The sequence below is a fragment of the Myotis yumanensis genome, unplaced genomic scaffold, assembly GCF_028538775.1.
Source record: "Myotis yumanensis isolate MYYU_CA2020_CCGP unplaced genomic scaffold, mMyoYum1.0.hap1 SCAF_8, whole genome shotgun sequence".
In the NCBI taxonomy this organism is placed as follows: domain Eukaryota; kingdom Metazoa; phylum Chordata; class Mammalia; order Chiroptera; family Vespertilionidae; genus Myotis; species Myotis yumanensis.
In genome coordinates this window covers 57,420,888-57,434,042 of record NW_027223759.1, presented here as the reverse complement: position 1 = coordinate 57,434,042, position 13,155 = coordinate 57,420,888, and the positions used below count along the sequence as shown (strand labels likewise).

Below are 13,155 nucleotides of genomic sequence, written 5' to 3'. Positions count from 1 at the left end.
TAATGAGGTCTGTGGACAGTCTGGAGAGAACAAAGGAGAAGGGGAAAAAAAGAATTAAAGGTTAGAAAGCTGGACTTCTGAGAAAAGGTTAAAAGCACTGGGATTATTTAACCTGCAAAAGTGAAAGAGGAACAAGGTGATAAATAACCCTCTGTAGATGAATTGTGCTTGTTTTTACCAGTCAATACTTAATGAGTGACTTGTATGCTGAGTATTATACCAAATATTTTAGGGGAATAATAAATAGCTCATAGTTTCAAGGACCTTGAAACCCAATTGAGTAGCTATAACACATGTATACCTCAGAAATGTGTGTATGTTTTCCAAAATGTAGAGAAATATTTAGAGAACTGTCATTTAAATCAAATTCAACCAACTTGGAAGAACCAGTTCGGGAGAAAGGCAGTATCTAAGGGCAGTGGGGTTCGAGAGAGGAGTTGCTGGGCATATTTAAGAAATAGAACACTCAAATTGTGTCCCACAGGGTATAAATAATATAAGTCAAAAGATGACTACATGGTCAAAAGAGTGGAAAATTATGAGTTAAACAAATGAAATCATTTTCTTCAATGTAGGTGATTTGGTGCCTTTAAAATGCTTTTGTGCACTGTCAGTCTCCAAAAAGGAACTTATTCGGAGACAGACTCGACTCTCACATTTTGGAAGGGCTCGGGGAAAAGGAGACTAGGACGTATTTTGGGAAATGCCCCCATAGGATTTGGTAAGGAGGTTTTATAACTTTCAGACAAAGCATGCATTTCATTGAGAGACTTTAAAGAGAAGACCACTTAAATAGATTGAGGGAGTCTCACAAAAAGAAATTCTTTCAAAATTGATTTCAATGGGGAAGAAGCCAGTGAAGAAATGAAGTGACTGAAAAAAAGCAAGCTGCTAAGCAGCAAATTTAAAACAGATGGAAGACAAGTGCTCAACAATGAAAGGATATCTAGGAATGATATGGATGTATATAAATAGTGTCAGGGATTGGCTGACTATTGGGGGAAAAAAATGCTAAGGACAAAAAACACACAAACAAGAAACAACTTTTACAAATGGAAAAGAATGCCAGTGAGGCCTAACCTAGATGATTGTTTGATGAGACTGGCACCATATTCTTCAATGCTGGAGAAAAGCGAGAACTTTTCAACTTATAGTTTAATACCAAATTGTTTTTCTTTTTTTCTTTTTGGTCAAGAAGAATGATTTTCAGTGTGAAAAGAGAAAAATAAATATTGGCAAGAGGAAATAGATATTTAAATAGAAGGTTGCTCTAAATGAGTTTGTATGCCAACCCAGCAAGATTATACCTCAGGCTACTCAGAGAATTTGCAGATGGAATTTATTTAACCACTGTTGAGATTTAAAATATTGTAGCAAACAGAACCAGAACCAGAAGACAAAAGATGGGCAAATGTAGCACCAAATTCCAAAAAAGGAGAAGAGAAAAAAATATAGTTTGTAGCTTATAAACTGGTGATCTTAGCATTGTTCTTGGAAAGTTTTCTAGATTATGGCATTTTAAGTTTATTTTATTGATTTAGCAAGACACGTGTAGTGATCATTGGAAGCTAATAAGGAATTATTTAGGAAAAAATCATTTCAGATATCTAATTTTCTTTTCATAAAGATTAGCAAGATTGTTAAATCAAGGAAATGTTATAGAAATGGTGTATTTAAGTTCCTTAAATCATTCTTCAAAGCCCCATGTGATATCTTTTTTTTAAATTGGTGGATTTGTAATCAAATGATCACTGTTTGTCTCAGAAGAGGTCTCTAAGGATTTTGTCCTTGGTTTGACCTTGCTTCAAGTGCTGAGATTACAATGTTGATGGCATGCATCTTTGGCACACCAATAATAGGAACTGGAGGGAGAGTGAATGTTTAATGACAACTGGAAGCAAGAGGTGAAATTTCATTAGGTATAATTAGCGATAAATGGTAAACCTTGCAATACGTAGAAACACGATTCCATTCGTTCATTATAGATTTGACAAGGCTTACCAGTAACATATGCAAAAATGAAATATGGTTTCTGTTGTCTATGAATGCCTAGCAGTTAACAGTAAATCATGGCTGCCCCCAAATGCAATTGTAATCTGAAGCTGCATTAATAGGAATCATATCTCCAGATTGATGAAGCTAGTAGTTACTCCTTCCTAGGTACTTGTTAATCCCAAACAAATTGGAGGAATTACAAAGAGATGGGCTTAATCTCAACATAAAACTTTTAAGCAATTGGAGCCATCCCTATATGGGCTACTTTCAGTGGTATTGAGTTATCACCCTATTGTGAGAATTTTTTAGATGAAGAACTCCTGCTTCCATTTTTGGATTATTGTAAAGGAAATGTGAGGTTAGGGAGATGCATTGGGTGAATTCTAGGGAAAAATCGCTTCCAACTTTGAAATTCCATGGTTCCTTGCTTGATGGTGTATGAATAACTCACATGGGCGATGAAGGGATATGTATCAAAGAAGAGCTTGTTCTTGGAGGGAAGCATCAGAGAAGCTATTTCCAGGGAAATGAATATTGAATGAGTTTTATAGAATGTGACCTGGTAAAATCGGTGCAATGGAAATATGTTTTTTTGTTTTGTTTGTTTGTTTGTTTTTTTAAAATATATTTTATTGATTTTTCACAGAGAGGAAGTGAGAGGGATAGAGAGCTGGAAACATCGATGAGAGAGAAACATCGATCAGCTGTACCTCCTGCATGCAACCAAGGTACATGCCCCTGACCGGAATCGAACCTGGGACCCTTGAGTCCGCAGGCTGATGCTCTATCCACTGAGCCAAACCGGTCAGGGCATGTTTCTATCTCTCCCTTTTCCTTCCTCTCTGAAATCAATTGTGTGTGTGTGTGTGTGTGATTTTTTTTTTTTTTTCTTTTTTAAAGAATGACAATGTTCTCAGCAATAGTATCAATTGAGTCTGGAACATTTGAGAAAACAGGTAGAACTAGTCAGGATAGCTTGTTTCTTCTCATTACTCAGCAATTTCCACCCAACTATCAGAATCCTAGTGACAGAATTTCAGAATAGCTAATCTCATGTTGTCTGTCTGGGTATACTGCATACTACATTCTAAGTAGTTGTTCAAGTCCTATATATTTTCTTCACTTTTAATTGCCTTTTTTTTTTTTTTAACCAAAACCACAGATTTTGGTCCTGTAGATTTTGCTGGTGGAAGAGTATTCTGCATTAAAAGCAAACAAAATAATAAAACATGCAACAACATGAATGAATCTTAGAATCATTATGCTGTGGAAGCAGTCAAACGCAAAAGACTACCTGCTATATGAGCCCTTTTATATGAAATTCTAGAAAAGGCAAAACTTGTGACAAAAAACAACAACAAACAAACAGATCAGTGGTTGCCTGGGGAAGAGATGAACTGCAAATGGGCAGAAGGAAGCTTTTTAGGGTGATAGAAGTGTTCTATGTCCTGATCATGGTAGACTATACATCAAACTACGTACCTAAAATAGGTGGATTTTGTTGAATATAAATTATACTTTAATAAGTCTGGAAGAAATAAAAATGTGCTGGTCAGATAAGTGAGGATAAGCTAGCTTCTTTTTAGAACATCAAAAGAAAAAAAATCAATACATTTTACTATAAATCTTTGAAATTTGTGTGTGTCTGTGTTTTAGGAAGAACTTGAAACAGCTAAGAAGTTTCTGTATTTCGAAATGGGTTATAAATCTCGATCAGAACAGTTAACAGATCACTCTGAAATTTCACTGCTGCCTTCAGACGTTGACAGGTACTTCTAATAAGTCTGTCTCTCTCTCTCTCTCTCTCTCTCTCTCTCTCTCTTACCTACATAAGTATATTATTCCATTATTCAACATTGTATTCCAGGTACAAGAAGAGATTTCATAAGTTTGACACAGACCAAAAGGGCTTTATTACCACTGTTGATGTTCAGCGTGTATTAGAGGTAATTTTTTTTTTTAACTCAATATCTTGGATAGCAAAAGAATGTAAAGATTATAGTAGATATTTTTTCCTTATCTAGGTATTTCTATGGGTAATATTTCTCTTTTAATTTTTGAAAAGTTGGTAACATTATTAAAAGGATTTGCATAATTTTTAGTTAATCTTTATTTTGTGGTTTAATATAGAGTATCAATATCCAAATGGATGAAAACACACTACATGAAATTCTGAATGAAGTAGATTTGAACAAAAATGGACAAGTTGAACTCGATGAATTTTTGCAGGTGAGTTTTACTGAAAGGAAACACATGTATTTGTTTTTTTATCTTTTGGTTGCCAATGGTTGCTCCAGGATAGAGTTTGATGTCCACACAGTTGTCACTTCATTCTGAAAAAGAAGAGAGCTTGAAGCCAGCAAAAGTTGATATGTCTGCCTTCAAGGATAAGGCTCTATGTGGTGCACATTCTTTTTCCTTTTTATAAGACACATTCTGTCATATTGGGCAATTTAGATTAAATTTAAGTTAATTATGGCCTAAAGGGGGTGAGTAAGAAGTATGCTTTTTAAAGAAATGTGCCATGGAATACCACTGCCAGACCATTCTTTACCGGCTTCAAGGAGCTATAACACAACGTTTCTAATGTGGAAAGTAATTTTTTAAGGAAAAGTTTTAAAAATCACTGTCTCATTCATTTGAGAATCATATTCACTTGAGATCCTGAAATGTAATTATTATATTCTTACATTATAAAGAACATGAAAAACAAAAGAAAGGGAACATGCATTCTGAGGTCAAGACCATATAATTCAAGCATTTCTATTTTTACTTACTCACGGCTCAATTCTTTAATCGTAACCATGAAGGAAATACATTTTGCTACTTTAACTTCCAATTGGATGCTGCACATCATTCCTTAAAAGAGAGAAATTCAACAAACCCATACATTATTGTAGCTGTCCATAGGACTCTGATAATATGAAGTATGTATTGGTTTCCAAGCAGCCGGGTTTTTTTCTGTAGTGCTTCTTGGGCAGGTATTTCAAATGAATGCCAGGTCTTGCTTGCACCATGGCAATGATGAATGCTGAACATGAAATAAATTAATGCTGGGGATTTTGGTCAATGTCAGCCCTTTCTTCACTGTGTCAAGTTAAACAAACAAGATCAAGGCAAAGGAAATGGTAATTGTCTCTCTGGAGATGAGCTGCAGATAAGAGCATTGTTGAATCTAAATGCAGAAAATTTTCACAGGTTGTGTCCAGCATTACAAAAAAGGATGTTTAGTTCTTTAGCTAACTAAGTTCACGTTTTGAATTGAGGTTAAAATCTGTGCTTGGCAATTAGAAATCATTTAATACATTTTTGTCTAGTTTGTTTTTAGAATATTTTATGGTTTGTCTCAGTATTTTAGAAAACTTTAAAGAAATAGTTTATGTTTCATTTCATGTGTTGTAAATAAGCAATAGTACTTAAGGTTGGCAGCGGTTCTCAACCTGTGGGTCACGGCCCCTTTGGGGGTCGAACGACCCTTTCACAGGGGTTGCCTAAGACCATCCGAAAACACACATATAATTACATATTGTTTTTGTGATTAATCACTATGCTTTAATTATGTTCAATTTGTAACAATGAAATTGGGGGTCACCACAACATGAGGAACTGTATTAAAGGGTCTCGGCATTAGGAAGGTTGAGAACCACTGACCTAGGGTTTTAGAAGCAATAAGAATCTAATTTTATGGATATGCTCTCTGGTTTGAGTGTTGAGTAATTTTTTGAATGCAATAGAGTTAAACACATACAAAGTAATTTAAACCATCTGTGGGTTTTCTTGTACAGTTTTTAATAATTGAGTATTCCTTATTTTTTTTGTCCAATTCTTAATGAAAGAGACTATTCATGCCTCTACTAAGTACAAATACAGAGTCTAATTTTCAACTTAAAAATTGCTGATCATATTTCTCATAAAATATATTCACACCCAAATGTTTTTTTTTTCCTCCTTATAATATGGTTTCAAGATACATATAATGTTTAAAGAAACTTTGAATTTTTAAAGGTTGGTACATCATATAATATTTATGGATAAATGAAAAGCTCCAGTTCTATCAGATTTGTTAGCTCTGATAAACTTTGAAGGTCTTCATGCACTCAGAGACAAAACAATAGACAATAAATTGTTCTGTATTTAGATGTCAGCATTCTTTATGTTACGTCATTTGTCATATGTAAAGTATGTTGTCAGGGTTGTTTTTTTAATACAATTTTTTCCCCTCGGGATTGAGTCCATGTTTACCTCATTAAACACCCTTGTCAGTATAGATTCAGTTTCTCAATAATCCCCACTGGAAGGATCCCTGCAGGCATCACGTGGTTGCGTGACTTTATTTTTAGGTTTGGGCTCTGATGCCACTTGTGCATGTAGGAGTCAATCTCTAATAGGCAGTAGCTTGTGAAGCAGCTTTTAATAAGGTCAGGCAATTCTGTTCCTGCGCCTTGGCACATGTCTCTGACTCTTCTTCAGAGCCATTTAAAGAAATGTGTCGCTGTAAGCTGAAAGCTATCACCCTAAAAAATATTCCAGTGAATGGCTAACTCAGTGCTCTTTTAAATAAATAAATAAAAGATTGAGGAAGTGATACTAAGAAAAGCAAAGAGTTAAAATCACATAAACTTGAAAAGGGAAAAAAAATATCCCCACGCTCATAATGGCGAAGTGCCTTCAAGATTAAAGGCCTTTGCCCACTGACTGCATGTAATTTCAAGACTAATTCTGATTTTATCCATTGGATAAAAATGAATTAGCTAAAACCTGGGCTGCGGAGTGCTTTTAATTCTTCAGGTAGATCTCTGGGTCCATTTTCAAGTACTCAAATGTAAATTACTTTATCCAGTCTTTAAGAATTTGGATTTAGGGGAATTGGAGTTGTCAAGTACAGTAACATTAAAAAAGAGTAGTTAAATATAGATCATGGTTTGTCTTTGTTCAATCCCTGAGATTCGTTTTTAAGATTTTAAAATGGAACTCATGATCCAATATTTGAGTTGCTCAAAAAAAATTATGCACCCTGAGCACATTAAAGGACAAAAAAGTGACGTATTGTATTTGCATTTAAAGGCAGGCCGATTTTGCTAGATGGGTGTAGTTTTGACAGCAGTGAAAAAATACCTGCCCGTACCCCCATTTCTGAAATATTCAATTTCGATTTGAGCTAGAGAACCTGCCGTGGCTTTTGATGGAGCACTTAATGACCTCTGCCTACAGCAAAGGTGACCATTCAAACGCCGTGAGGAAGGGAGTGAGCCAGCCTGCCTTCTGAATCTGTTGCCTGTTTTCTCTTTAAGCTGATGAGTGCTATTCAGAAAGGAAGGGTGTCTGGAAGCCGGCTGGCAATCCTACTGAAAACGGCGGAAGAGAACCTGGAAGGAAGGGTTCCCATTCCGGTGGACAGAAGTTGTGGAGGATTGTGAGTGTGAGCAGTGACTCCTCGGCCAACACACATAGGAACAACAAATCATCATGTAACAACAGTTACGAAATACAACACTCCAAAATAGTGGATATGGATAGCTGCTTTTTTTTTTTTTAAACACTGGGAAACATTCCAAAGCTTTAGGATGTTGATGTGTACCCCTTCTTTGTATTTGCCATTCACTCTCGCTTCTAAAAAGTGTATTTTATCCCTTTTCCTCTTTTTTGATGCACCCTGCCTTAATGTTTTGTATCCATTTTGTGACCGATTAGACTGGACATGCTCACTTTTTGTGTATTTGTTCATTTATTCTAATTCAATTCTAGAGGCAGAATGCTTTGGCTGAAATCGAAAAAAGGAGCTGGAAGACTTTTGTAACATACCCAAAGCTCTGGATGTTAAGCTTGTAGATAGCATTTGTTCTTAAAAGAAATGGAGCTGAGAGTGGCCTATTAAGAGAAGACCTCTCAGCCACTCCTTCCTCCAGCTTGTCTGCCTTCCCTCTCCAAACTGTCGCACAATTTTCTATGTAGAGCATGACTGGCAAAGCTGGAGAGGGAAGGAAACATTTAGATCTGGTTACAGGAGCAAGTCTGAAAGAGAAACTCCGAAAGCTTCCAGAATCACAGGTATAAGATAAGGATAGCATTGACATTTCTGGGAGTTACAGTGATAGTTTCATCTCAGCAATTCGTTGTGTGTTTTGTTTTTTTTTTCCCTCCCTCAGTCACTGCTGGTTTTTCTTTGACTATTATAGTTGCCAGGAAGATTCTTGCTTTTTAACTTTAAAACCGGCATTTCAGTGGTAAGTTAGATGTAATGGGATGAGACTAAATTTCCCAAATTTTTATAGGAGTAATTAATACATTTAAGGGTTAAAAACCTGTGTTTACTAAAGATCCACATATGATAGCACAGTTTTTAATCCCCAAATCCTAAATGTTAGAGCATGTGATATTGTCAGGTATGACCTGTTTTGCTTGGTTTACTGCATCCTTTTGGGGGAGTATTTGTAAATAGACAGCAATGAGGATAGAAATAACCCTTCAGTAACTTTATAATTATTTGTAAAAAGGCACAACACTCAAGGTCCTTTAGGTTACCTAAAGCCTCTCTCATTCTGTACTCAGTGGAAAAGTTCTTAATCAACCAAAAATAAAAATAAAAATATAAAACCACACAAACGTACACTCACACATATCCTCCCAGCACACATACACACACAGAGACACAAAACAAACAAAAATCCAATCTGTATTTCACTTCACAAATAATGAATTGAATTTAAAGGTCTATTTTGGTATGCTTTTGCAATATTTTGTTGGCATTTTAGCCAGTCACCTGAATATTTATTTTTTGTGCTTCTTCTTGTGAAGTTAACTACCTATTTTTTGTGTCTCCAGATCAGGTTGTGTATGTGAAATCTAACCCTTTATTTAATGTCAGGTTTTCACTGCACACTCTTAAAGTCTTAGTTTTTTAAACTGGTACATGAAACATTTTTGTGCTGTTATTTCTGTTTATGTCAATATTGTAGCCTATCTTTATGCCTCATTCGAGTGGGGTATGAGCCTGGATGTTATAGTATCAACACTGGAAATTCACTCACGTAAGCACCCATCCTCACTTCTGAAACAGTTAAGGTAGCATCTTCACTCCTTTTGCTTTTAAAGGATGTTTTAGACTTGCCACTTCGAAAGGAAAACCTAAAACAGAGCAAGGGATGCTCCGAGGTACCACTGTGAAGTTTTTCTTTCAAGGTGTGATTGTTTTTATACTGGCTATTTTATTTTTTTAAATAATGGAAGCTTGTGGCTTTGTAATTTAGTATTTTTCTATCAAGACGATACATTTCACTGTTTGGAATCCAGTGACACTTAACAGACAGAAGAGCTGTCCTTTCAACCATTACAGATGATGTACCACAATACTGTACACTTGTGTTCTCTGTCTTTCTCTTTTTCTAGTTAGAGATGATAAGGATGACTTGTATTCTCCCTGAATCCATTACAGTAGGGACCCAGCTTAAGACCTGACTGGCCTGGGCAAGGCTGTGTTTGTAACACAGGCCTTGTTTGTGCACGCTTTGCTATGAGTGAAGTTCCTTTAAGGACAAAGAAAAGCACACTTTTCTTCTTTTGAGCATATTTGCTTTTGCTTAAAATCTGCTAATTCTAAAACATACGCTCCTTCATCGATCCCAGAGACTCATCTTGGAAACGAGCTGGTTCCAAGTCTTTACTGTGAATAAAGCACCCCCACATTTGGGTGTAAGTTCTTAATTAAACCTGCACAGCTTCTTCACCTGATTTCAGAAACGAAGCAAGAAATTGGGGAACAAGCCCCTGCAAAACCTACTCCGAGTGCAAAAGAATGTTTTGCCCTTTTCCTATAAATGTGATGTAGATGATGCTGTGGGCGCGGGGGTGAGGGTGGGAGTGGGGTGTGCAGGGATTGTCTTTTATCCATCAAGTGATTTCTTTCAAGAGCCTTTAAGGGGATTCAGGTAAAGGAAACCCCATCTGTGGTGAGACCTGGATGTTCCTTTAAATAGCTCGACCACAGTCATACGGGAGTGATCGTGCTGGATTATTTGTTAAGCCAGGGTTGCCTGCCTCATATCCATCATGCTGTTTGCAAAATTCGTGCTTTTAATCAATTTATACTGAGTGTAACTTTAGGGTTTCTACAATTAAGTGCATGCTCCCTATTCTGCTTTATTTTCTAGCTTTGTTTTGTCTTTTTCAAATTAGATTTCAATGTGGATTTCTCTTTTGTACAATGAAAATTTCACTCTGACTTTTACTAAACATACTGTCAGAATGATCATTGGTCTTATTCCCTTTTTTATGTATTTGTATTTTGGCCTATGAATGTAATAATACTGATGTCGGTGATGCTATAACTTGCACTGTTTTGCATTATGTCAGCCCTTTTTAGGGAGTAAAAAAGCCCTACTGTGTTTTTAAAGAAGATCAAGTATAAGCCCAGTAGTGAAGTAGAGAAACACACTGCATGTTTTCATGGCTCTTTTATGTATCGTGTTGGGTTATTGTTCTAGATTGGACTGTTAAATACTATGTTTGAGGCTGGGTTGTCATTTTTATAACTGTCTTGGTGTTTTATCGCCATTATTTATTACTTTTGATATACGGAATGAGCTGCATGCATTTATAGAGCAATAAGAGGATGTATTTAATGTGCCTTGTTTTTAACGGAATAAGAACTGAAAGCATGAATCAATAAAACTGATTAAAATGGTCCATTTGCTGGCATTTTGATGTTACTTGCAGTCAGAGAAATAACTTTGATTACTGTTGAAGTTTTTTTTAAAAAAGTTTGAAAATATGTTTACAAACTATGTTTTTAATGGCACTTACACATTAATTCTTTTAGCTTGAAATTTCATAATTTGATCTCAAAAGTAAATCTCTGCATAGACAGATGTAATTTTTTGAGACTGCCAGGATTATTTGTATTAATTTGTTGCTGCAGCCTTTAGGGCATGACTTCTGGATTTGTGCAATCCTATTCTAAAATTACATTCATCCTATTACAACTAACTCAGCTGAATTCTTTTTTTTCCCTTCCTTTTTTTTTTTGTCTCCAAGAGCCTTTCAGCCTGAGGGTTCCCAGGCACACTGATGAATTTTATCATAACTAAAATCAATAGAAATGAATGGGAAAGATTACATAATCCATTTTGATCATCTCACATGTCAAGTTAGTACAGGGTTGCCAAGTGTTGATAAATGCTCTGACAGAAAAAATGCTATATATTTTCATTGTCAGTAAATCAGTAAAGCTGTTATCAGTTTTAACACAAGTTTTACAATGCCCATGTTATTTTATAGGTTTTAATTTACACACGTGTGTGGAGCATACCATAGGCTCCATTTGTGGTTTAGATGCACTGCCTCTTGGTTTTTGGTGCTCAAAGCATGTGTGAGCTTCTGAAGTTTCTTTGGTATTGCCTAGAATACCCAAAGCCATTACCCCCCCCTCCCCCTCCGCCTCCCCCCGCCCCCCCCCCCCCCCCCCCCCGACTGGTAACAATGAACTGTTTGTTCAGTGCCTGGAAAAAAATATATAGCAGCTCGAAAACATTGTTCATTGATCTGGCTTATCAAATTTTATAGCACTTTAAAATTTGTCAAAGTGGATTGCTTCAGTTTTTGGAATGTATATACAATTTCTGATAATCAAAGGAAAATGGATACTAACATTGATATTTGCAAATCTTTGTCAACACCACATTATCATTAGTGTTAGATTCCACCTGATGGCATTTGACTTATGAAGGAGGCACAACAGAAGTTTTAAATTGATACGGCATCCTTCTAATGAGAGGATTTCTGTATAGGAGATGGAGTTGATGAGCCTTTTGTGCCTGCACTTTGTATTTTAGGCCTCTAATTAGCTACCAAACTTGTGAAATACACGCACATAACATGATATATGTGAGCCATGCTGACACCAGGATAGTCCTGTAGATCCTACACAAAGAAGGTTGTGGGCCCTTTGCCAAAAGCAATAATTATCTTTGCATTTTGTTAAATATTTGACCCAGAATAATAAAATTTACATCAGGGGTCCTCAAACTACGGCCCGCGGGCCACATGCGGCCCACCGAAAACATTTGTTTTTTTACTTCAAAATAAGATATGTGCAGTGTGCACAGGAATTTGTTCATAGTTTTTTTTTAAACTATAGTCCGGCCCTCCAATGGTCTGAGGGACAGTGAACTGGCCCCCTGTTTAAAAAGTTTGAGGACCCCTGATTTACATGATCTAAGCAAAACTGCTTTAGCAACATGACCAAGGCCATCTTTGTTCGTCACATTTGGCATTAAATTGCATTGCTTAGCACACCCTACCACCAGTCCCCTGTTAGTTACCTGCATTCACATTGGAGTTGCTTGAAACTGAAAGCTGAGGTATGTATCTTATAGTCGTAGATAGCATATCACATTTCAGTGGAAGAGATGGGAGGATCGAGTCTCAGAGTACCCACCTGGGATGCTAGGGCATGGCACACGGTGCAGCTGGTTCCACCAGCTTCTGAGCCATTCAAGCCCACTCTTTTGTGTCTTAAGCAGAGTATCTGCTCTCATTTTCCAGGTATAGTGGCTCCCATAGAGTTCAAGTTCACTTCTTCAGTGGCGGCTGCTAGCTTTTCTTCAGTGTGGTGTCTCAAGGAGTTAGGAGGTGTCAACATTTTTTTTTCCTTTTCTTTTTGGTCCTGATACTTATAAAAAAAAAAAAAATAGTTTGGGTTAGGGAGAATCTTGAATTGGAGGCTGTGTTTTCATAGTCACAGGATTTTTTTTATTTTATTTGTTTTGAACTTACACTGTAAAACTGGTTCTAACTTTTTTGTGATTTAAAAAAATCCAATATAGGTATATCTGATTTTGCTTTAAAAGCTACCTCCCCGTGTCTGTCTAAGCAATCTAAACGTAATGAGATCGGATCAACATATCACTTTTCTTTAACCTGACCTTCCTGCACTCTGCTAAGTGAGCAGTTCCCTCTCACAACCTCCTTCCTTCAAAGGTCTTAAATAGTTGCTTCTTCTCCTTTCTAATTTGTTGCTTGTTAGATTTTCTCTACTTAAAATCAATTGTTTTGTTTTTCATCTCCCTCATTAATTGGTTTGCAATTCATTCTTATGCATACAGAGTCTTTCCTATCTAAGTTAAGAAGCTGTAAATCTTAGATCCATTGAAATGACAGTGAGAA

General features: G+C 36.3%; 1 protein-coding gene across 3 annotated transcripts in view; it reads left to right on the top strand.

Moving 5' to 3' along the window:
• Nucleotides 1-10,677, top strand: part of GPD2 (glycerol-3-phosphate dehydrogenase 2) — a 140,618-nt gene extending 129,941 nt beyond the window's left edge. For all 3 annotated transcript variants that reach the window (XM_070422955.1, XM_070422954.1, XM_070422956.1), the window contains 4 exons: nucleotides 3,652-3,764; nucleotides 3,863-3,941; nucleotides 4,126-4,224; nucleotides 7,287-10,677. In XM_070422955.1, the coding sequence (XP_070279056.1) occupies nucleotides 3,652-3,764; nucleotides 3,863-3,941; nucleotides 4,126-4,224; nucleotides 7,287-7,412 (417 nt within the window). In that variant the 3' untranslated portion in view covers nucleotides 7,413-10,677. The remainder of the gene's footprint in view (nucleotides 1-3,651; nucleotides 3,765-3,862; nucleotides 3,942-4,125; nucleotides 4,225-7,286) is intronic.
• The last annotated feature ends 2,478 nt before the right edge of the window (nucleotides 10,678-13,155 follow it).